A 25,367-nucleotide genomic window follows, 5' to 3' on the forward strand; every position below is an offset into this window, starting at 1 on the left:
GCAATAGTCAGTGGGAACCTGAGAAGCAAATACTGTATGTAAGGAGATCTCAGATATCGGTAAGAATAATTGGGTTGTAATGGTAGGAGATTGTAACTTTCCAAACATAGACAGGTACTGTCAGGGTGTTAAGGGTTTGGATGTGGAGGAATTTGTTAAGTGTGTACAAGAAAACTTTACTATTCAATAAATGGATATACCTACTAGAGCAGGAGCAATACTTGACCTTTTGTTGGGAAATAAGGCAGGGTAAGTGACCAAGGTGTCAGTGGGGTAGATCACTTTAAGTGATCATAATTCTGTCAGTTTTAAAATAGTGACAGTAAAGGATAGAACTGACCAAAAAGTTAAAAATCTAAATTGAAGCAAGGCCAATTTTAATGGTATTAGACAGGAACTTTTAAAAGTTGATTGGGGGAGGATCTTTGCAGTTAAAGGGACGATTGGGAAGTGGGAAGCCTTGAAAAATAATTAACGAGAGTTCAGAGGCAGTATGTTCCTGTTAGTGTGAAGGGTGTGACTGGTAGGTGTAGGGAATGCTGGATAACCAGAGAATTGAGGCTCTGGTCAAAAAAAACGAGGCATACGTCGGGTACAGACAGCTGGATTCGCGTGAATCCCTAGTACAGTATAAGGGAAATAGGAGTATACATTAACTAAGGAGAGAATAGGGCCCCTTAAAGATCAACATGGCCGTCTATATGTAGAACTGCAGGAGATGGATGAGATGCAAAACAAATGTTTCATGTCAGTATTTACAGTGAAGGACTTGGAAGCTAGAGAACTTAGGGAAATAAATAGCGATGTCTTAAAAACAGTTCATAAAGGGGGTGCTGAAGCTAGGGAAGAGATTGCTCGACCCCTTGCTGAGTTATTGGTATCATCAATAGCCATGGGTGAGGTGTCGGAAGACTAGAGGTTGGCTAATGTGGTGCCATTATTTGGGAAAGGCCATCAGGAAAAGCGAGGGAACGAAGGACCAGTGAGCCTTACACTAGTGGTGGCTAAGTTGTTGGAGGGGATTCTGAGGGACAGGATTTACTTGCATTTGGAAAGGGAAGGGCTGTTTAGGGATAGTCAACATCTTCTGTGCTTGGGAAATTGTGTCTCACTAACTAGATTGAGTTTTTTGAAGTATTGACAAAGAAGATTAATGAAGGTAGAGCAATAGGTGTTGTCTATATGGACTCAGCAAGGTGTCGGATAAAGTTCCGCATGATAGAACCAGCTCTAAGAGTAAACAAAACCCTGTAAACAAATAGAGAGCTCCCTGATTTGACCAGATTAACTCATATTCTATAAGGTCACCTCGCTGACCTTGTTACAATCACTACAATCGCTATGCTCTCATAGACCAGGCTGGTAATGCTGGTATCCAAAATTATCCAGTCCTAGGCAAGTTGCTTCTGGCCTTCCATTTGTGGCATACAACTTGTATCTGACCACACTCATTAAAATTGCTCTGCAATTTTTTAAATCCATGATATGGATTAAAGTGCATGTTGATATCATCTGGTTTTGGGCAGCATGGCTATGTTGCAACAATTGAGAGGCATCCAGTGTTGATGTGATTCATTTAAAGTTCAAGCTGGGAGGACCCTAACCATGTGGGCTGAACAGATTTTATATAACTGCAAATCAGATTCCCAGTGTGGTCCTCTAAAGAAATCGGGGCAATTTGGTCATTTTAAGCAAAGCGCCAAAGCTAGACTTGTGCAGTGCTCAGGAATGCTGCAGCAGCCATAATGAATACCAGTCAGGGATATCAAACGATGTCGGCTCTGCAAATTTGGGCTGCAAAGTGAGGACAAAAGGGAAAACAAAAGCATTAGCTCCAGATGATCCCATTCATATATTACCGTTGTTATGACCCTCTCTCCAGGACTGTCTACCACATCTCATCAAACTTGCCTTTCTGGCAGGAGGAGAAACATTGGAGACATTCCACCAACTCAACAAAGAGTCTCAACACAATCAGATAACTGGCACACAACCATACTTGACAAAATTTGTTAACCAGCACATGGTGACGAGGGTATAGAAACTAGTGAATCTGATACAAAGAGAAACATTGGCACAGTGGAAAATGGAGACCAGACAATCTGCGAACTGACATACTGGAATACAGACCATGCAGTTTGTTAACTGGCACAGTGGAACAGGAACAATGTCTGCAGACTTCTCTGTGTGTAGGCAGTTTTCGGTTTAGAAGTCAACAGTTTCCAGCAAATCATAACTGGTTATAGCCAAAAAGTCAGCTGAGAAATCTAATGCCAGAGATTTCCTGTCGGATTTCCCAGTTGCTTAGATTGCTCGTGGCGTATGCCAGTTAGAGACTGTTATTTCCCGTAGGGGGCTGTGAGATCCAGTTTCAGTCTTCAACCAGTTTCAGTTGATTTTTCCTGGCTGTGGAAGCTGTAAGGGAAAGCTTCTGTTAATTTGAAAAGAACCAACTTCATTTAAAATAGTTCAACATCGAAAAATAATACATGAGATCACTATCTCCAAATAGGTTGAGATACCTTAATAAATATATGCCTGAAATGACAATATTTTCTATGTGCCTCCTTCTTGGCTTAGGTATGGAGTCTTTGCTGACCTACAGCTAATTATAGAGCAACTGTGGCAAAGATAGCAAAATACTCATTATAAACTACAATTAGCAAGTGCCAGGAAATTTTTCAACCTGCTGTAAAACCAAAGTATCTACTTCTGAACGAAGTTAAGGGAGGGATTTCCAGAGTTCAGGGTTGTCACAATCCTGTAGGAAAAGCCTGAACCAAAATAGCCAAGTTAACTGAATGATCCTGCACCACTTCCCAGCCAAAGGTCATCACAAAGATGGCACAGCAATTAAAATTGGGCTACTTCAGTCAGAATCTTTGGTAAATATAACATTAAGTTTCTAAAAATATATTTTCCCTTGAAGAACAGGGATCGTGACAGTTCTGAGATCTGGAATTCCCTCCCTAAAACTCTGTCCACTGTCTCAAAATTTCAGATACTCGTGAAAACCTAGCACGCCCTTGGTCGTCCACACAAAAATCATATGTGGCTCAGGGTCAAATTTGTTTTATAATGCACTTGTAAAATGTCTTGGAAGGTTAAAGATAACGAGGCTGCAGACTTGCTCACCGAGCATCAGTGTTTGATTGCAGACATCTCATCACCCGGCTCGGTAATATGGTCAGTGTGCGCCTCTGGTGAAGCGTTGGTGTTCCGTCCTGCTTGTTATTTATATGCCTCGGTTTGCTGGGGTGGTTGGTATTACTACCTGTTTTGTTCTTCAGTGGTTTGTATTTCAGGTCCAGTTCAATGTGTTTGTCGACGGAGTTCTGAGGCATATAAATAACAAGCAGGATGGAACGCCAATGCTTACCTAGCAGGGTAACAAAACATCTGCAATCAAACACACCGACTCGGTGAGCAAGTCTCCAACCCTCATCCACAACCCAAGCTACAAAGCTTCTCAAAAACAAGAGGTTAAAAGATACTACATAAATGTCAAAGTTACTATTGCAGCAACAAAGCACCTATACAATTTTTCACTATAAATATCCTGTTGTTTCATCCTACTAACATTCTGAATGGAAGCCCTCATTCATGTTCTTGCTGTTCAAGTTCCATTGCTGCTACTGAAACAGGCAGTGGAGACACAAAACCAAATTCAGAATCTAAAAAGCCAAATAACATGCAGTTTCAAACACAGCATTTCTTGAATCAGTGCATCAAGGCAAATAACTTGGTGTTGTATTCTACTTCCTTTGCTGAAAGGTCCTGTTCTTGTGCTCGGATAACACTAATGAGCAGAAAATTGCCATGACCTAGGCTTATACACTGTCACTAACCTCAGCTCTTGGCACTGACAGGAAAGCATCTTCGAGGCTTCAATGTAGCCAGTAAACCAAAGACTTGATTTTTTGGTTTGCCTGATGAAGTGGGTCATTTTCACAACAGAACGGGTAACCTTACAAAGCTGCACTGTAGACACAAAGAGTTCATCGTGTACCGCATTCTCTCCAAAGCAAGTTTGGCCACTGAGCAACAGGACTGGTTGCATCACATTTTACACGCACAATTACACAAGGTTGGATTTTACCATTTTGAGGCTGTGTTATTTTCCTCGAACCTTCATGGTGAGTGATCTGTCATGACCGACAGATTTTTCTCACACGGCCTTCACCTCCTCGCTACAATGCATCCTGCCTTTTTTGGCATCCTTCTCATGCAACAATATGGCACAAGAGACAAAATTCCTGAGTCTGAGGCAACATGCTACTATCCAGCAGAATGGCAGCATGTAGAAGTTGTGAGTCAACAATCCTTGTGAGGCATGTGTTATTAGAAATCCATGTGTTACCGATCATTCCAAGGATGACATCAGAGAATGTAATAAAATTAGAAAAATTGTAGACTGTAAAGCTGGAGCAGCGACTCTCGTCACGCCACGGGGTGTGCCGTTTTCGCTCTCTCCCAATCCTCAAATGAACTGGAACAAAAACAGAAGTCTCTGGAGAAACTCAGTAAGCCTGGAAACATCAGTGGGGATAAAAGAGAGTTAACATTCCAAGTCAAATGACCCTTCTCGAGAACTGTTAGTAGCAAGGAGAAGCTGGTAATTATGCTGAAGACAGACAGGGATGGTGGGGAGTTAGACAGAGACAAATTAACAGGATAGGTTGGGACAGAGCCTAGAAAGGGAGGAAGGCAATTTGGCAGATAAACAGATCGATGACAGTAAGCCAAGGAAGGAGAAAAGCTGATAACATGCATAGTAAGTGCAAGTGGGTCGGCTGTGCTGAAAGCAGCCAATGTAATAACCGGGCCTGGGGTGTTGGGGTGGGTAAAGTTCATTGAGGAAGATGTACAGGTTATGAAAATATTTTGTTCAGTAAAGAGTCAGCATCCCAAGCAGAAAATTAGTTTCTGATCTTCCAGCTTGCCCTGAGCCTCACTGGAGCCCCGCAGCAAGCCCAAGACAGAAATGTTAACCAGGGAACACAGTGGTGTGTTAAAGTGACAGTTGACTGGAAATTCAGAATCATTTTTGCAGACAGAACACAGGCATCTGCAAAGTGGTCACCAAGTCTCGCATTCACCTGGTCCATCTCTTAATGTCTGCCTTCCCATCCTCAACATCTGTTTTCATCTCTGGGGATAGGGTAGCCACGAATAACCACTCCAAACCCACTGACTCCCACAATTACCAGAACTATACATCCTCAAAATCTGCTTCCTAAAAAGATTCCATTCCCTTTTCCCAGTTTTTCCTTCTCCATTGCATCTGTTCCAATGACGCTACCTTCCACAGGTGTCCTCAGAAATGTACACCTTTTTCCTTAGCCCAAGATTCCCTGCCACTGTGGTTGACAGGGCCCTTAGTCATATCGACACATTTCCTGCACTTCTGCCCTCACTCCTTCCATCCCCTCCCACAACACCAATCATATACCCCGGCCCTCACTTTCCATCCATATCCAAAGGTTCACAAGCCGCCATTTCTGTCACCTCCAGAGGGATGCCACGATGAGACACATTTCCATCCTCTCTGTTGTCAGTATTTCGCAAGAACCATTCTCTCTAGGACATCCTGGTCCAGTCCTCCTTCACTCCCAACACTTCCCCACACCCCCATGGTACCTTCCCATGCAATCACAGAAGAGGTACACCTGCCTGTTTACTTCCTCCCTCCACATTATGCAAGGCTCCAGACACAGCTATCAGGTGAAGAAATTATTTATCGGCACTTTACTCAATCTAATCTACTGTATTTGCTGCTCACAATGTGGCACTGAGGAGACAAAACATGGACTGGATGACCATTTTAAGGAGCACTTATGGTCAGCATAAATGACCCCGAGCTTCCAGTCGTCTGCCACTTCCAAACAGCACCATGTTCTCTGGCCAACATTTCGGTCTTGGGACTGCTACAATCAAGCTGGAAGAAAAGTATCTCATTTTCTGCTTGAGGACTCTGCAGCTTTCAGGACTCAGCTTCAAGTTGGATAATGTTATGACCTGAACTTCTTCCATCATCCCCATGATCAGCTTTTCTTTCTCTTAAACTTACTATTTATACTATTATTAATAGTGAGCTTACTATTATCCATCTCGGTCTTCTATAATCGTTGTTTTCTCTCTGGGCTCCATCTCCACCTCACCTATCCTCTCACTTCTTTGTCCCCCAACATCCTTGCCTTCAGGAAAAATGCCCCTTTTGCCTAGCTACCATCAGATCCGAAGGGTCACTGGATCGGAAACATTAATTCTGATTTCTCTCCGCAGATGCTGCCAGACTTGCTGAATTTTCCCAGCAATTTCTATTTTAAGTTTCAGATTGCCAATATCCACAGTTCTTCGTTTTACCTCTATAAGCTCAGTTGGCTACAGATTTGACATCTCAGAATGGAATTACATTAAACTGATAACGGGATGTGCATTTATTTTTTAGCAGCACGTTCATCAGCTGGATCAATGTACCTCAATTTCCAAACATACAGATCAAATGACACAGCTGCCAAGATTTACCCATAGGAGCTTTGTTAGAGTGTGAGCTGTAGAAATGACCTTCATTTTAGTATTTTGCTCTCCTTTTGGAAGTAGAATGAGCTTCTAATTCTAAGTATGAATTGGTACCTGGAGAAGGCATATCTCACCACATCCGTGTTTTACATTGACGCTACCCTCTGAACCTAATGCTGAATCATTGCACACCTTGTACTAATACACACATGCACAAAATTGAGCCATATTATTGCAAACTCCAAGAATAATTAATGTAAAATGCTTGGATTTAATCAGTGAATGAAAACTTGTACAGTCGGTGATTATGTTTTTATAAACTGTTAGTGACTTTGGGAGCTGATAAACCAAAATTTCTGCTTACCGTATTCTCTGTTGGGCGAGGTAGTGATAATTTCAACTGACATTGTGAAACCTGCTTCAGAACACAGGATCTAATAAGAAACCACACAAGGTATGTGGTCTAACATTATAAATTGAGACACTTCCTGCTGCCATTAGATTTTCATGACTTTGCCAATTAATGGAAATACCTTCAAAACATTTTGTATGTGGAAGTTTGTGGGGCAACGCAAATTAACTTTCCGACTAAAGCACATCTCCTCTGGGATTATCCATTCACTCCCTCTTCATCAGTATCTTAATTTTTTAAAAAATCCTTATGTAGTGCTGAACAATGCAGACTACAAGAGACCCTGAGTAAACCTTCTGATTGCACTTGCTAGTCTGAAATGAAGTGTGACAAATCAAGAACTCCCAACAGCTGTCAGTACTCATAGGTCTTTACATTTCCCTCATGTTTTAACCCACCAAGAGAGAATCCTGATTCATAGTGAAATAATTGGGAGGTGAAACTCAAACGAAGATTGTTAAATGGGCTCAATGATACAGCGTTGGGTTATCTACTGGTCACTAGATTAACAGCTAACCACTCAACAGCATAGCAATGGCAGGAGTAGGTCATTCACCCCCTGCTTAGGATAGATAATGTCGAATCAACCACCTGTTTTTGCTGTGCATAGTATAAGTCATAACCATCAAGAAAAAAAACAGCAACAAAACCAATGACAAAAAAAAGACACAACATCTTCATCTCTACACAAAGAGCAAGCATAAAATCCACAAGAGTGCTCTTGTTTTCTTTTTACTTTTGCACTTTTTCCCCTTTATTTTTTCTTTGTTTTCTTTTACTTTATGCCTGGAGGGTGGTGGATGAAGGAGGCAGCCTCCAGCAGGAGCAACGCCAGGACGAGCCAGACACTATTCCAACCCAGCCTGGGGGTCTCCTGGGAGCGTGAGAAACAGGTCCTGGGCTTACTCCTCCAGCCCAGACTTACAGGCTAGGCCAAGGCTCCAGGGCCTAGGTGCCTGAAGGAGGGCAAAGATGGTCTTGTTACAACGTGGAGGCTTCCAGGTATTCCAGTGGCTCAGCAGGCAATCTCATCCAGGAGTTGTGGTCTCAACTCGACTTGGCCGTTTGATCATCCCAGCTGCGTCTTCAGGGTATTCCATTGTTCCTCAAATCGGCTTTCCCCGAGCCTGGGAGCCATTAACTGAACTGTCATGAACTTTGAATACTTTTACTATTTTTTTGGGATTATATATCACATCTGTCACTGCTGTAGGCATCATGGTGACACAATTTATAAAACTGCTCACTATATTTTTCATGAAGTACACATGACAGGAAATTTCTGTTCTATTCTCATGTCATGTTATCCAATATACATTCAGCAGTCCTTCCTCATTTGGCACTTGCATGTCTTAAATACAGTATCCACTTCCAGACCATAATCTACATGATTTCTCACGTGGGAGAATACTTGATAAATTCTAATTGGCTGAACTGCAAAATTGCCTTCATGTAAATGTCTCCATCACTCCACCTCACTCATCACTATGCCATTGAAAGAAACACACAGTACTATCTTTCAAAGTTTGAACTTCCTGTAGCCTCCTCCTTAATCAGTTTTCAGTGAAAGCGAAGGCAGGGTGTAGCATACTTAAACCCTATCTGAGTCGGATAGCCTGTTAAGAGTAATGGGGAGTCATCTATTATTTCCTGAGGACTGCAAAGTCCCCTCATTCCTTCAAGTAAACAAGCTTTATAAATTCTAGACTGCAAAATTACTGGAATTGTTTTTTCACGTTGGATTCAGATGGGCTAAATAGAGTTCTGTGTCTTTTACTGGAAATGACCATTTGATACTTTTGTCACTCTAAGCAGACAGAAGAAAATTACAAAGCCATGTAGCAAATGTGACAGCAGAGCAGCCAAATTGATGGTTTGCTAAGTGCTGTTTTCCAAATATATATTGATAAAGGACAGAAGGCATAAAAATACACTAAAATGGAATCTGTGACTTTTTTTTAGCCTAAACATATAATGGTTGAATGAAAACAGCTGTGGCTTTGCATTAACAATGTTATTAGGAAATGTGGCAATACTTAAGCTAACCCTGAGTTCAGGAGATTGTACATTGTAAAAAACATCTAAACAGGTTGCTTCACCAGGTCAGACCACCATGATGCCACCTGAGCAGCAGCACCAAATCTACATGCCCATATCCTGTTGCATATTCCTGAAAATTCACATGGCCCTCAGAGAAATGACCATGTCTCTTATTTCCTGCAATTGCTCGAGCAGTTTTCGCAACCTCAGGATGTGCCAATGCACTTTACTGTCAATTGTGCACCTTTGAATCGAGGTCATTGTTGTAATGCAGGAGCTCGGACAACAAATTTATGCACAGCAAAATCCCACAAAACAGCAATATATTTGGGTGTTGTTGAGGTATACCTTTTTGATGCTGGATTAACAGGAGGATTTATAAGCGTCACATCACAATTAAATTCAATCCATTCATGCACATCTTCTTTCAAAGGGTTGCTGCACAGCAAACAGCAAAGGGACCCCTTTGCAATTCTCTTTTGCATAACCCATGAGGAAAGACACCAACTCAACATTCCTTGAGGCAAACTCACCATAAACACATTTGGCTCCTCAAACCAGTTCTGCCATTCAGTGGGATCATGACTTATCTGTAATCTAACTCTATGTACCTGCGTGTTAGTTGCATATCCCTCATTATGTTTGATATCTATTTGTTGTGATTGTAACGAGGTCAACCAGTTGGACCTCATAGAATATGAGTTCCCTGATTGGACCACATGAACAGCCCCAATCAGGGAGCCCTGGCTGACAGATATAAACCAGAGTGTCAGTGGGTCTGTTCACTCTGACAGCTTGGTCCGAAAAGTCGGACCAGTGACTATTCCTATGTTTTTTTTAAATTCATACACGGGATGTGGGCGACGCTGGCTAGGCAGCATTTATTGCCCATCCCTAATTGCCCAGAGGGCAGTTCAGAGTCAACCCCATTGCTGTGGGTCTGGAGTCACATATAGGCCAGACCAGGTAAGGATGGCAGTTTCCTTTCCTAAAGGACATTCGTGAACCAGATGGGTTTTTCCAACAATCGACAATGGATTCACAGTCATCATTACATTCTTAATTCCAGATATTTTATTGAGTTCAAATTCCACCATCTGCCGTGACGGGATTTGAAGCCGTGTCCCCAGAACATTATCTGGGTCTCTGGATTAACAGTCCAGTAATAATACCACGAGGCCATCACCTCCCACATGTAAATAAAAGGTGACTTGGTGACGGGATACTAGCCTCTGTGGAGTTACTTCAGTCTTGATCTTAATTTTAAATTTAATAATTCATCTAACAACTTATCAAGGAATGATCCCAATTTTATCACCTTTTCCTGAAGAAATCACCAGGGAAATTACTCCTTTGTTTTAAACGTTATGTCCACTTGATTGATTTGCTGTTCATTAAGGGAATTACTGTGCCATTTGCTTTGAGAGTTGCCTCTACCTACTGAGCTATAGCAAACCTTCTATAATTCCAAGATCAAACTTCATAAGTCTCACAATTCTGCACAAAAAAAGTTTTGTTGAGGTTCCGAGGGCAGAAGGCCACATCAACAAGACTTGGTCAGTGGAGACAACGGGCGGAGAATGGGAATGAGGATTTTGGGAATGGAAGAGGTTTTGTTTGTTGCCTGAAGTTAAACACATCCTTTAATCAAGATGTGCAATGTCAGGCTGAAAACCCCGTAGATTAACACACAAAGAGGGACAGGGAGTAACGGGTAACCTGGTTGCACTCACTCAGAAATTCATCCTCTCATGAGCAACCCTGTGAAAGATCTTCAACCAGGCAATGTGTACAGCCTCAAGCACAGAACACTGCATATTCCATGTGGAGAAAGAAGATAGAAAATTCAGTGAGTAAAGAAAATCCCAATATAGGCTGGTGTTCAAACTACTAGCAGATATACTCGGGACAGACTTCCCACTCTCACTGAGGTCTGCAAACGATAAGTCTGCATTTAAATTTAGACTTGGCTGATATGCTTTAAGTTACTTTTAGTCACAACTGTCTCCATTGGTGATTCAGAAATGATCTTTCATGAGGACTACAGAAACAGTGGCGGAGTGGTATTGAATTCCAATATGAATGGACGGATGTTCAGTTCTGTCTTAAGGCAAAAACCTTAGTGAATGAGTTTACAAGTTTGTTTCATGCTATGAACACAACAGTAGGTCACCTGGGTTACACTCACTCAGAAACGCAGCCTCCCCTGCGCAGCGCGAGAAGGATCTTTAACCAGGGAGCCCGTACATTCTCAATTATAGAATATTGTGTATTACATATAGTAAAGGAAGATAGAAAATTTAGAACCTAAATGAGTAATTATATTCCATGAATCATTTGTGGAAACTCGAACAATTGACTGGGTCAATTACCCAGACTATATTGTTTATTTGCTTTTACCCAGGGTACTGGCATGCTTACTGAATGAAAGAAGGATTCAGAAATGTGGATCAAGTCACATGCTTTTCTTTCCTATTTGTTCCCCAAGCATTCTATACCTAAAGACAACAATAATTCTGCTCAAAGTAAAGTAAATATTTCCAAAGAATCAAGCGTGCTTTATGAGATGCCTGCAAATGACATCTGGTCCTGCTTAGAGTCATAGACAGACAGCACAGAAACTGACCCTTCAGCCCAACTCATCCATGCTGACCAGGTTTCCTAAACTGAACTAGTTCCATTTTCCTGCATTTAGCCCATATCCTTCTGAACGTTCCCTATCCTTGTACCCATCCAAGTGTCTTTTAAAATGTTGTAATTGTACTCGCCTCCACAACTTCCTCTAGCATTTCATTCCACATACAGACTACCGTGTGTGTGTGAACAAGTTACCCTTCAGGTCCATTTTAAATCTTTTCCCTCACACTTTAAACCTACGCCCTCTAGTTTTGGGCTCCCTTACCCCGGGGAAAAGACTTTATCTACGTCTATCATGATGTTATAAACCTCTATAAAGGTTACGCCACAGCCTTCTGTGCTCCAGGGTAAAAAGTCACAGCCTATCCAGCCTCTCCTTATCCCTCAGACCCTCCTGTCTGAGGAACATCCTGTTAAATATTTTTTGCACCCTTTCCAGTTTAGTTTGATGTTTCCTATAGCAAGGCAACCAGAACGGTACACAGTACTGAAAATGTGACCTCACCATTGTCTTGTATAGCCATAACACTGCATTCCAATTCTTATATGCAGTGATCTGACCAATGAAAGCATCTGTGCCACACACCTTTCACCATCATGTCAACCTATGATTTCACTTTCAAGGAACTATGTACCTGCACCCCTAGCTCTCTGTTCAATAACACTCCACAGGATCCTACCACGAACTATAAGTCCTACCCTGGTTGGTTACTAAAATGCAGTACCTCGCATTTGTTTGAATTAATTCCTTCTGCTATTCCTTGGCCTACTGGCCCAGTTGATCAAAGTCCCATTGTACTCGGAGATAACATTCTTCATTGGTGATATAAGCGCACAATTTTGGTGTCATCTGCAAACTTATTAATCATGCCTCCTGTATTCTTATCCAAATTATTTAAATAAATTATGAACAACAGTGGACCCAGCACCAAGCCTTTTTGACATTGGCATTGCTTGTCACAGGTCTCCAGTCTGAACAACAAGCCTCCACCACCACTCTCTGTATCCTATCATCAAACTAATTTTGCCTGCTGTTGGCTAGGTCTCTCTGGATCCCATGTGTTCTAACATTACTAGTCTACCATGCAGAACCTTGTCAATCTGTTAGAACTGTTGTGGAAGGGCTTCATGACCCTGAAGCAACCTTGTGATGATGTCACAGAGTTTCTTATCACTGAGCGTAAATAGCAGAGTGTGTCGAAACCTGGAAGACTCCCATGAGTACGACAACGTGAACGCACAAAGAAGTTTGATTCATCCTTTAGCGTAATGCATAATAAAATGGTGCACTGTTGTGTGTCTTTACATCTTCTGGTTCCTCTGAGTTTGAGATAATCGCAATTCAAACTCAAAACTCAAGCTTCTTCAAGTACATTGTGTTCAGCTCTTGAAGTCGAGGGTCAGACAACAAATGACAGAAAAATTTCAATGCGGAGATAAGTGAAGGAAATTATTTTGGAGAAAAAAAAAGTAAAATAAAAATGATTCTGGAGCAGTGGGACTTGAGTGTATATGTTCATGCATGTGTACATGAGAAACCGATCAATGAAGTAGACAAGACCTTACCCTCGGCTTCATTGGTAAGGACCTAAGGTACAAAAGCAAGCAGGTTATGAGCTTGCATAAGACATTTGATCGGCCTCAGCTGGAGAACTGTGGACAGTTCTGGAAACCACACTTTAAAAAGTATCAGGAGGCATTGATTAGAGTTAGAAGAGGCTTACAAGAATGGCTCTAAGGATGAGAAACTTCGGTTATGCAGACAGATTGGAAAATTTAGGATCGGTTTCCCCAGAGAAAAGGAGGCTGAGAGTAGATTTGATTGAAGTATTCCAAATCTGGACTAAGTAGACAGGGAGAAATTGTCTCACTCACGAAAGGAACGATTACAAGAGGGCATAGATTTCAACTAAATGGCAAAAGCAAAACAAAGTCAGAAAAAAAATCTGTTCAGCCAGCAAGTGGTTAGGGCCTGAAATGCCCTGCCAAAGAGTTTGATGGAGAAAAGTCCAACTGAAGCATTCAAAAGGGAATTAGAGTAAAAAGTGCAAAGAAGGAATGTGTGCAGTTAAACGGAGAAGACCAGTGAAGCAAACAAAGTGAATTACCTATTTGGAGAGCTAGTGCAGACATGATAAACTAAGTAACTCCCTTCCATGCTATAATAATTCCCTGAAATATATCAAAATTACTTTCACAGGAAAAAAATTAAGTTAAGATTAATAATTTATTCTAACACGTAAACTGAATATCTCAAGAACTTTGTTTCCTTTGTAAGAAATACATGATTCATCATATCACTTGGGATAGTAGGATGTTGTACCTCCCACTGGTCAATTTTGTATTTGTCAAGGAAGGTGAGCATGCTGCACGTGTGATATTGTGCATACTGCTCCCCGTGTGGTCGAGCTGTATTTTACATTGCAATTATTATCTAACTTGTAGTGATGTTGTTGATGATGGTTTGCCATTTGATGTATATACTGTCTCACTATTTAGTAATCTTGATAACCTTTTCTGCTTTCCGAGCTCAGAGATGGGTCGACTATGAATGCTGTTCCTTCTCCTTTGCTTACTGGTTTCAGTTTCTATGACCTTAGAGACTTTGCAGTGCCGAGTTAAAAAAAAACTAACTGCAGATGCTGGAAACCATGATGGGATCCTACATGTGGACTCAAAACAAAAATGCTGGCAGTCACAGCAGGTCAGACAGCTTCCATGGAGGGAAAGCAAGCTAATGTTGAGTCTAGAGATCCTGTACGCGAATAGTTTGTCCTTTCACCCACTCAAGTAGTGATTTACCATGTGTGAAGTGTTGACTTCCTTTTGCCTGTACGTCACTGAGCTGTTATCTTACTTGCTCCTCGTCACTTGGAGGAAGTATCTTGCTTTGAAGATTTGTCTAATGCTTCTTTCCATTTAATATTTCATAACAGCCTTGAGAGATGTCGATGAAGGCAACTCTGACTAATCCTATGTCTCGGGATTTTGAGACATTTCTATCCATCATCTGAATCTATCTTTCTGTAGACTTGGGTAATGTCATGATAAGGTTGAACACAGACTGTTCAGTGAATCCCTTAAAGTCTCTGGAGGCACACTGTGCTTCATTGTCTTAATTATTTCAGGAAATTCTTGCTCAGAAACAGAACTTGTAATACTAAAATGTTTTTTGTAGCTGTTCCAGTTTTTGCACCACTTTTGTTCCTGGCTTGCATTTCAGAGTGAAATCTTAACGATCAATCCTCAACAATATGCTCATGGTTTGAACAGATTCTGCTTTGTAAATTTGTTCCAGTGAAAGATTATGTCTATTCACAAATTTTCTCGCATTTAGCTATGATGTAATTTTCCACATCCAGACAAAAATTACAAAAGCCCTTTTTCCATGTTGATTGCTCTGGTTGCAGTTAAACTTTTAGAAAAGAAGGTTGTCAGTTTCTCTCTTTCGCCAAGGCTGCTCCAAGACCTTTTGTAGAAGCAGCAACCTGGGGACGAAAGGATTTCCTTCTGTGTAAAAATGAAAAAGTTGCAGTAATCGAACTCAATCATCGAGGTGCTTGTTCATGAGTGAGAGAGAGAGAGAAAGAGAGAGAGAGACAACTGGTAGTCACGATGCCTCAGGACAGGGGACAGATTGACAAAAAAATTCCTTCCAACTTGGGAATTGAACCCACACTGTTGGCATCACGCTGTATTGCAAACCAGCTATCAAGCTAAGTGAGCTAACTGATCCCTTTAAACATGACAGACCTTTCTCTTGGAATATTTTCTTTTTCACAATGAAATACTACCTTTCACAGTTTGCTGAAACTTCTTTCATGACTCTGACTGAGAACTCAACATCTTACTTCATCGATCTTGGAGATCGCCTTATGTTTTAACTCCTATACTCAATGGTCAGTGCATTGAGCACAGGAGTTGGGGGGTCAGGTTGCATCTGCACAGGACGTTGCTTGGGCCACTTTTGGAATATTGAGTCCAGTTCTGGTCTCCCTGCTATAGGAAGGATGTTGTGAAACTAGAAAGGATTCAGAAAAGATTTACAAGGATGTTGTCAGGGTTGGAGGATTTGAGCTATAGGCAGAGGCTGAATAGGCTAGGGATATTTTCCCTAAGGCATTGGAGGCTGAGGGGTGACCTTGTAGAGGCTTATAAAATCATGAGGGGTATGGATAGGGTGAATAAATAAGGTCTTTTCCCCAGCATGGGGAGTCCAAAACTAGGGGGCATAGGTTTAAGGTGAGGGGGGAAAGATTTTAAAGGAACCTCAGGGGTAACTTTTTCATGCAGAGGGTGGTGCATGTATGGAATGAACTGCCAGAGGAAGTGGTGGAGGCTGGTACAATTGTAACATTTAAAAGATATCTGGATGGGTCTCGGAATAGGAAGGGTTTACAGGGATATGCCTCAAATGCTGGCAAATAGGACTAGGTTAATTTAGGATATCTGTTCAGCATGGACGAGTTGGACCAAAGGGTTTGTTTTCAAGCTGTACATCTCCATGACTCTATGATTACTCCTGAATGGTTCTGCAATTTTCTTTTCTCTGGGAACCTTTGTGACCAGCCATTTAATACAGTTGTATGGTACCTATACCTATTGTGTTGTCCATCTCATTTTGGGTTTATTTTCTTCTCATGTACCCTGTTGTTCTGGGTTGGCTCATTTACCATCCTCTTCCTTGGTTTGGCAGCCATGTTCTCAGTGATTTGGCTTTCCACATGCTCTGCAAATTTGATCTCTATCCCAGACATTAGCTTCTGTCTGTGATCTTGTGTGGTAGTCCACAGTTCCTGCCTATCTTCGAGTCTGGCACCCTTTCTTTTGCCACTGCTTCACTATATCAACACTGCTTGCTTTCCTTTTGACTCAATTAATAGCCAGCCACTTGGGTAATCAGTGTCTTCATTTGTCTACTCATGACTTCACATGCTATGGCAGTATCTACAGCCCCCCAATATTTGAGCTTCTCCTCTCTAGTTAAATCATTATGTATTTCAATCTTTGCAGAACCTCAAAATAAGCCAAACTCTCCGCTTCCATACGTGACATCAAATTTATACTTTTCACCTGCATTTCCTTTTTCTTCTTATGAAATAGTCATCAGCTCAACTGATTCATGCCTCAGGTTTTGAAACTCATGTCATTGGATCTGATGATTTGAATTTGGTTGGAGATGCGTGATATTTTATCAAATGTTTTGTCCACGTTTTGGCTGCTGTCTACCTTCAACTCCCAGCTACCAAACAAATTTAATGTTTACTCTCTCCTGCCCCCAAAGCATGGTGGCTTACCTCCATTTTTCATGCATTGGCACACAAGTATTACAATGTGATATACTAAGGTGATGCTTTTCTCTTTGCACTTCTAAACAGGTTCCAATATCAGAAAGAAGGGCTCTCAACACATTAAAATCAGTTTGGTTTCACTGTGAAATAGTTTCATTCTCCTGCCAATGCAAACCCCTTGGACTCTGGAAGCACCATGGCAGATCAACACGAGCTCCACAAATCAGTTCTGCCACTCAAGGAGATGTGTCTGATCTGTTTCTTAATTCCAATCCATCTAGTTTTGCTTTGGATTAATATGATTAATTGAGCTGGTATGTTCAAGGAAAATGTTTCCATCCTGCTGCAACCCTTGTGTTAACATTTACTCCGAGTTACCAAAATCTTCAGCAGATCTGCCAGCATCTGTAAACAAACAAAATCTTGAGACGAATATGATAATTCACCCGATGAAGTCATATTCTCTTCGAAGTTTAAATTCTATACCTCTGTCCACAGAGGCACTAGAGCCAATGAGACTTTCTAACATTTAGTTTTATTCAGACTTTCCCATCTAGAGGGAGAGAAAGAGGGCACAAAGATTGGTGGAGAAATAGGGGCATGAAAACAGAGGGATGGGAAAATATGGTGGGGGGGATGGGAAAACAAACAGTGAAGGAAACAGAAGGGCACTCTGTTTGTGCCCCTTCGTTTTGCCCCAACTGGTTCTCCCAGACTGCAGATTTACCTATATTCCCAATTTCCTTCCTCAATGACTTGCCCATGATTTCATCTTCCTTGTCCTAAACTTGCCCACGAGCAGATTAAAAAAATCCCCTACATAACCTATCAATTCTTCTCACAATCCTAAAGGCTTGAATGAAATTGCAGGATAACATATTCCAGGGAATAGACAATCACTTAAGCAATCTTTCCTCATAATCTACTGCTTGGAGATCTGGTAACATCATAGTTAACGTGTGCTGCCTTCCTTCCACAGCCAATAGATCTTCGTAAGACACACTGTTACAGACATGACTCCAGATGTAATTTAAATCAAGCCTTTGTGTAGCTGCGGCTCCCCTTTGTGATCTAGTCATCCAGTTGTAAAAGTTAGGATTCTGAATTTCTTTGTATCTCATGACTATATTTCTGTGATTTGTGTACATGTGCCTAAGCAACTTTAGGTGCCCTGTTCCTAGCTTTTCACTATTTTAAGATTAAGCCTTTTATTTTGGATAGAACTTGCCCTGCCACCTTCTAACAATTGTGAATATATACACCAAGGACTTACGTTCTTGCACCCTTGAAAACAATATTAGACTCCTCCTGCAAGCTGTTTCACCCAAAAAGTCAATCACTGCTGTGGAACTTGTCCTAGTGCTGCTCAAGGCTCTCTGAACTGCAACATGAACTCTTTCTCTCTCACTCTTTCCCCACTGCTGCTGCCAGCCCTGATGAGTATTTCCAGCATTTTGTCTGTACTCCACATAACTTAACTGATGGAGAGGTGTGACATAGGATCATGTTAAGATGATCCTTTCTAAACTTGAAAGTTTAAGGTGTTGAAAGAGGAATCTCTTACCATCTGGCACTTTTTCAATTTTTTTTTAAATTCTGGTTTTGTAACCAAGATGGCATCGGAGAATGGCGACTCTGTACAGTTTTCACTATACTTGAGTACACATGGCAACAAAATCTAATTCTAATTCATATTTACCCATATCTTTGGTGTGCCGCCCATTTCACCAGTCCAGGAAAATCTGCTGTTATCTGACTTCGACTTGCAACTTAGCCAAGTTTTGTAAAATCCCCAAACTTCAAATCACCTGCTCAAATCCAGGTCCATCATGAAGAGAAATTAAACCTCTTAATTCCAACTCCTAGAGGATGCCACTCAAAATTGTGATCCACCCAAAATCCATGAATTCACTCATTCTGTCCACCTCCAATTCCTTAACCAACATACCCAAGGTACCATTCTTTTCAATCCTATACTTGTCATTACTGATTATGTGTGCTACATGGTCAATTTATCAAATTTATCTGTTGTGCTAGCCTCAACAAACTTCTTTGCTACTTCCAAGAATTTACACAAATTTGTCAGGTATCATTAATCATGAAGAAATTTGTATTGGATATCTTATTTAACCTTTGCTTCTCCAAAGGAGAATAAACTTCGTTCTTGAACTTAGTTCACCTTATACTTGAAACTACATTTCTAAAAATCAGTATTACGAATGACCCCGGCAAAACTGTGATGCACTGTCATCCATTTCTCCTCATTGTACATATCAGCACCGCCTCTTCTACTTCTACCAAAAGTAGAAAAACAGGGAGGAAAAAAAAAACAGAGTTGATTCAGCCTGCGTGCTGATAATGTGAATGTGAAGATGGTGGGTAATGACACAAACAATAGTCTTCAATGCATACCCCCATCAAAATCCCAATGTGCACCATTTGCTGAGCAATTTGATGCATTCTTTTAGCTTTTCTTCATAAATAAGAATCAGCGTCAGTTTTGTACATGTATTAAGTTACAAGCACAGAATTTCCTGTATTACATATCAACATGCTTACACAAAAAGTTTTCAGTGCAGAGATTCTTGGGGAGATAATCTGATTTTGGGTCAATCGAGACTATTGACAGAAAACTGCCTCAAATCAGAAACTTTAAGTCTGAGTCACAGAAGGAAAGAAGTAGCTAACACATCTGGACTACCTCTCATGTGCTCAGGGCTTCTCAAATTTAACCAAATAAATTACTTTAAGTGTGGCAAGTTACAAGAATGAAAGTGTTTAACCTAAATCTTGTAAACAACCAGTTTTTGCAATTTCAACCATTTCTTAACAAAACGATGATGAACCTCTGTCTTGTCTTGACGTTATCTCACTCGCAGCTCCAGATCGGGAGCAAAGACAGGTCAATCAAGTTAAGAATGGATAAACTGAATCTTGTAAGGAGGCAGATTAGAGTGAAAAAATTTCTTTTAGTGGCATTTGCAAACATTGACCTGCTCATTTTTTATTTAAATGCAGGATTTCCCTGGCAACCATTTCACCCCTCCAACAAACTATCACATTTAAATTGACAAAACTGTCAATTGACATCTTGGGTGAAACCACACTTAAATGTTTTGAAATAAAACTTCCCCAAAGTATCTCAGACTGAAGCCAACCTTGAATTTCCTTTCAGAATCCCTGTTAGTCGACATTTCATGATCACTGTGGGCCCCAAGAAAGACTTGTTTTTTGTTTATGTTTAAGAAATCAGGGTTATTCGACTACGTGGCCAAATTTCATCTGAACTCCATCTACAAGTTCGTAGCTGACACAACTATTGTAGACCAGATATCAAACAATGACGAGACAGAACATAGGAGAAATAGAGTGCTTGGTGATGTGATAACATCAAAGGTAACAATCTCTCCCTAAATGCCAGCAAAACTAGAGAGCTGATCATCGACTTCAGGTAGCATGGAGGAGGGCACACCGATATTTACATTGATGAAGCCAAGGTGGAGATATTGTGAGTATCAAGTTCCAAAGAGTGATAATCACCAACAATCTGATTTGGACCACCTGCATTGTTGCAATGGTCAAGAAGGCACAACAACGCCTCTTCTTCCTCAGGAGGATAAGGAAATTCACCACGTCCACTAGGACTCTCACCAACTTTTACAAATGCACCATAGAAAACATTCTTTCAGTGATAGTAGGAACTGCAGATGCTGGAGAATCCGAGATAACAAGGTGTAGAGCTGGATGAACATAGCAGGCCAAGCAGCACCAGAGGAGCAGGAAGGCTGACGTTTCGGGCCTAGACCCTTCATCAGAAATGGGGCAGGGGCAGGGGGTTCTGAAATAAATAGGGAGAGAGGGGAGGCGGATAGAAGATGGATAGAGGAGAAGATAGGTGGAGAGGAGACAGCCAGGTCAAAGAGGCGGGGATGGAGCCAGTAAAGATGAGTGTAGGTGGGGAGGTAGGGAGGAGTCAGGTCGGTCCAGGGAGGACGGGCAGGTCAAGGGGACGGGATGAGGTTAGTAGGTAGGAGATGGGGGTGGGGCTTGAGGTGGGAGGAAGGACAGGTTCGCACTAAACAACTGCACCTCCCAGTCGCGAACCATTTCAACTCCCCCTCCCATTCCTCAGACGACATGTCCATCCTGGGCCTGCTGCAGTGCCACAATGATGCTACCTGAAGGTTGCAGGAACAACAACTCATATTCCGCTTGGGAACCCTGCAGCCCAATGGTACCAATGTGGACTTCACAAGCTTCAAAATCCCCCCTCCTCCTACCGCATCCCAAAACCAGCCCAGCTTGTCCCCGCCTCCCTAACCTGTCCTTCCTCCCAGCTATCCCCTCCTCCCACCTCAAGCCCCACCTCCATCTCCTACCTACTAACCTCATCCCGCCCCCTTGACATGTCCGTCCTCTCTGGACCAACCTGTCTCCTCCCTACCTCCCCACCTACACTCACCTCTACCGGCTCCACCCCCGCCTCTTTGACCTGTCTGTCTCCTCTTCACCTATCTTCTCCTCTATCCATCTTCTATCCGCCTCCGTCCTCTCCCTATTTATTTCAAAACCCCCTTCCCCTCCCCCATTTCTGAAGAAGGGTCCAGGCCCGAAACGTCAGCTTTCCTGCTCCTCTGATGCTGCTTGGCCTGCTGTGTTCATCCAGCTCTACACCTTGTTATCATAGAAAACATTCTGTCTGGATGCATCACGAATTGGTACGCAACTGTTCTGCCCAGGACCATAAGAAATTGCACAAAGTTATGAACACAGCCCAGGCCATCATGCAAGCCAACCTTCCATCCAATAACTCCATCTACACTTCTCGAAGCCTTGGGAAGGCAGCCAACATCAAGAAAGACAATTCCAACCTCTGCTGTCAGGCAGAATATACAAAAGTTTGAACATGTACCAACAAGTTCAAAAACAGTTTCACCCCAACTGTATTAAGACTTCTGAATGGACCTCTCAAATTTCAAATCTAATGTTGATCTTGCCTTTTGTGCATTTTCTTTGCAGCTGTGACTTTGTATTCCTCACTATGTTCAATCACCCTTTGACTTTTTGTGTTTTTTATGCATGCAAAACAAAACTATTCACTGCACTTGGTGCATGTAACAATAATAAATCAAATTTAATCTTTGGCAGATAATTTTGCAATGATTTTCCGGGTGTTGACAATCACGCCCATAAAGTTTAAACAGGGCGCCAGAACATGAAACAGCCTTGAAAAGTCAATAACCAAAGTCCACAGCTTCAGAATAAGAGAATTTAAGGGGAACTCGGAGATGAAATGCAGTCTACTACTATCCGTTGAATTAAAGGGAAAGGGAAGAAACCTACTTCCGTACTTCTTGATTAAAATCAAACAAATCTCAAATTATACCTCAAACAAACATTTACATCCACAATCCTTTTCAGATAGTCTTGATATTTATTGAAACCACATTGCAAATTCCGTTCTTTCCTCCCCTGCCTTCCGAACTACCATGTCCTCATCCAAACACGAATGTGGGAGCAGTTGCTGGAAGATTTGCTCTACCCCACGGGGTCACTGTTTGTTCAAAAGCAGGCAACGTGGAACGACTGAATGTCAGGGAATGATCCAGTGGTTTCTGCCGTCGGGAGCTGCTCTGGCGAGTCATCCCATGTCAAGAATCAAAAACCACAAGGCCAGCCAATGGGAGCGTCAGAAACTGGATGTGAACCATCACCAAATCTGTGACTTCATGTTGACAAAAAAAAATCTAACTGATAAAATGTGTTACACAAGGCTATTCGTTTTCCCCCTTCTAATGCGAGTTGATGTGTACCGGTCACGAAAGCCTTGCGACGCTTCCCTTTCAGAGACCAACAGACTCCCTACGAAATGATGCTGGAAGGGATTAGTTCCAGTTTCATTGCAGACACTGGAAGTCAATTTCAGGCGCAGCGTAGGACTGGCGATCAATCCGCTGCCGCCCCAACCAAACTGCCAGTTTACCCTGCGATCACCGGGAATTTACAACCGCTAACCCAACACCCCCTTTGTCTTCCCCCACCCGACTCCCCTTGATACGGGACCTCGATCACCAAAGCTGTTCCCGATGATTGGCCCAAGCGAAACAAGATTGAGCTCATTCTTAAATTTTGGAACAAATTTCAAAAGCATGGGTGCAGAGAACATTTTAGCTGCAGTCCACCAAAAACTCATCAGAACACAACAAAAAACACCCTCCAGGTAACTATTGTACTTATCGCCACCTGAAATGACTTCACCTCGGCAGTGGGAGCGAAAGTAATCGACAAGGGAAAACTGACAGCAGCCCAGTACTGCCGCACTGAGAAAATGCCTTCCCCACACCCAAGGATTTTCATTACGCGATTCCGCAAAGTGATTTGGCTTCGTTTCTTTCCCCCCAGTGACTCACCGATCTTTGCTATCGCAAGGTATAACAATGCCATGAAAGTTGGCATAAAAGCAGCGTAATATTTCCCGAAATTTCCAGCCATCTTCTGTCTCCAGTCCGTCCCAAGCTCTGCCGGTGCTCCCTCACCACTGGTAGACCAGGCGTTGCTCTGGCTTCAACAGGCCAGAGAGCAATGCATTTCACCCTTCACTTTTAACGGAGCGATTTACAGGTGCAATTGGTTTTATCCGGAAGAGCTGACCGTTACGTCCCCTGTCATCTAAATATAAGAGTCAAAAAAATGCGCTTTGAAAGGAATTCGTCTGCAGCACTTTCGAACTGCGATTCCGCTCTGATCATCCATTCATAATTCCCCAGCGACTGCTAAAGCAACGCATGCGCTTCCAGTTCACCCCCATCCCCCATACACATATGGACTGAGCTGCGCCCCCTTTGCGACGCTTCGGAATCGGTCCCATCGGGATAACTTTCCTGGGCTGCAGCATCGCCTTCGAGGAAAACCTGTTCCGAGCAAAAGACCTTGATTTCGCCGGTATTGCACGGTGGTGGGGGGGGGGGAAGCAACGAATCTGTTGGTCCAGAAGGAGAAACTGTTCTTTGTACGTGACTCAAAGACTAAGTCCTCACAGATTGAAGGCGAAAAAAGAAATTGGAGGCAATTTATTTGTTTGTTTGTTTGTTTGTTTGCAATGAGTTGTAAACTGCGCGACCTGAAAGGGCGGTTTAGGCAGATTCAACTGCACGACTCCCATGAGACGTGAGAAAAATTGATGTCTGCCTGCAAGGAAATAGCAGACGAGTGGAACTAATTGGACAGCTCTTTCAACCCCAGTTGATGCAGAAGACAACAAAAACAAAGTTGCTGGAAAAGCTCAGCAGGTCTGGCAGTATCTGTGGAGGAACAAAACAGAGTTAACGTTTCGGGTCCGGTGACCCTTCCTCAGAACTGATGGTGGCTGGGAAAACGTCACTTTATATGCAGAAAATAGGGAGGGGAACGGGGTAGGGAGTGAACGATAGGATAGAGCCTAAAGAGAGAGAAGAGCAGTTGGACAGACAAAGAGTTGATAACGATCAGGCTGGGAGGGTGAATAGTTGTTAATGGGGACTGTTAGTGACTAACAACAGGGGGTGTGTAAAGGCAGGCTCTGTGGTAACAAGGCCTGGTGTGTGGGGTAGCGGGCTGGGACATGGGAGAGTTTAGGCCCTAAAATTATTGAACTCAATATTGAGTCCAGAGGGCTGCAGGGTCCGCAAGTGGAAAACGAGGTGGTGTTCTTCCAGCTTGTGTTGGGTTTTGCTGGAACACTACAGCAAACCAGAGGCAGAAATGTTGGCTAGGGAACAGGGTGGTGCATTGAAGTGGCAGGCAACAGGTAATTCAGGGTCTTTTCTGTGAGCAGAATGTAGAGATGTTCTGCAAAGCGGTCACCCAGTCTACACATGGTTTCCCCAATGTAGAGGAGACCACATTGTGAGCAGCGAATGCAGTAGACGAGATTGTGTGAAGTGCAGGTGAAGTGTTGCTTCACCTGGAAGGTCAGTTTGGGCCCTTGGATACTGGGGACAGAGAAGGTAAATGGGCAGGTGTTGAGACTACACTGGTTAGAGGGAAAAGTGCCGTAGGGCTGTGGGGGAGTGTTGGGGGTGAAGGAAGTGTAGACCAGGGTGTCCCAGAGGGAACGGTTCCTGCGGAAGGCGGACAAGGGAGGGGAGGGGAATTTGTGTCTGGTGGAGGCATCTTGCTGGAGGTGGTGGAAATGGCGTCAGATGATCTTCTGGACATGGATGCTGGCGATTTTACCTGCCATCCTATCTGGTATCTTACTGGTGCTCAGTTCAAACAGTGAAAATAGCTATTGTACAGTTGTGTGCCTCAATGATAACTGACTGTCAAGCCAATCTTCTTATGAGCTGTGCACTTCTATGCAAAAATCAATGAATAGAAATTATACGCAGGAAAAAAATGACCTATATTTCTTCTCCCTCATGCAAAAGCTAATTCTGGATCTTCAATTGTTGCCTCAGCTGAGGTCAGTTAATTCAGAATGAACC

General features: G+C 42.4%; 1 protein-coding gene across 1 annotated transcript in view; it reads right to left on the reverse strand.

Moving 5' to 3' along the window:
* Positions 1-23,671, reverse strand: part of LOC109930709 (disintegrin and metalloproteinase domain-containing protein 9) — a 109,020-nt gene extending 85,349 nt beyond the window's left edge. The window contains exon 1 of the mRNA XM_048618762.1: positions 23,313-23,671. Coding sequence (XP_048474719.1) covers positions 23,313-23,394 — 82 coding nt within the window. The 5' untranslated portion in view covers positions 23,395-23,671. The remainder of the gene's footprint in view (positions 1-23,312) is intronic.
* Between the last annotated feature and the right edge of the window lie 1,696 nt (positions 23,672-25,367).

Source organism: Rhincodon typus, chromosome 40, assembly GCF_021869965.1.
Source record: "Rhincodon typus isolate 14 chromosome 40, sRhiTyp1.1, whole genome shotgun sequence".
NCBI lineage: Eukaryota > Metazoa > Chordata > Chondrichthyes > Orectolobiformes > Rhincodontidae > Rhincodon > Rhincodon typus.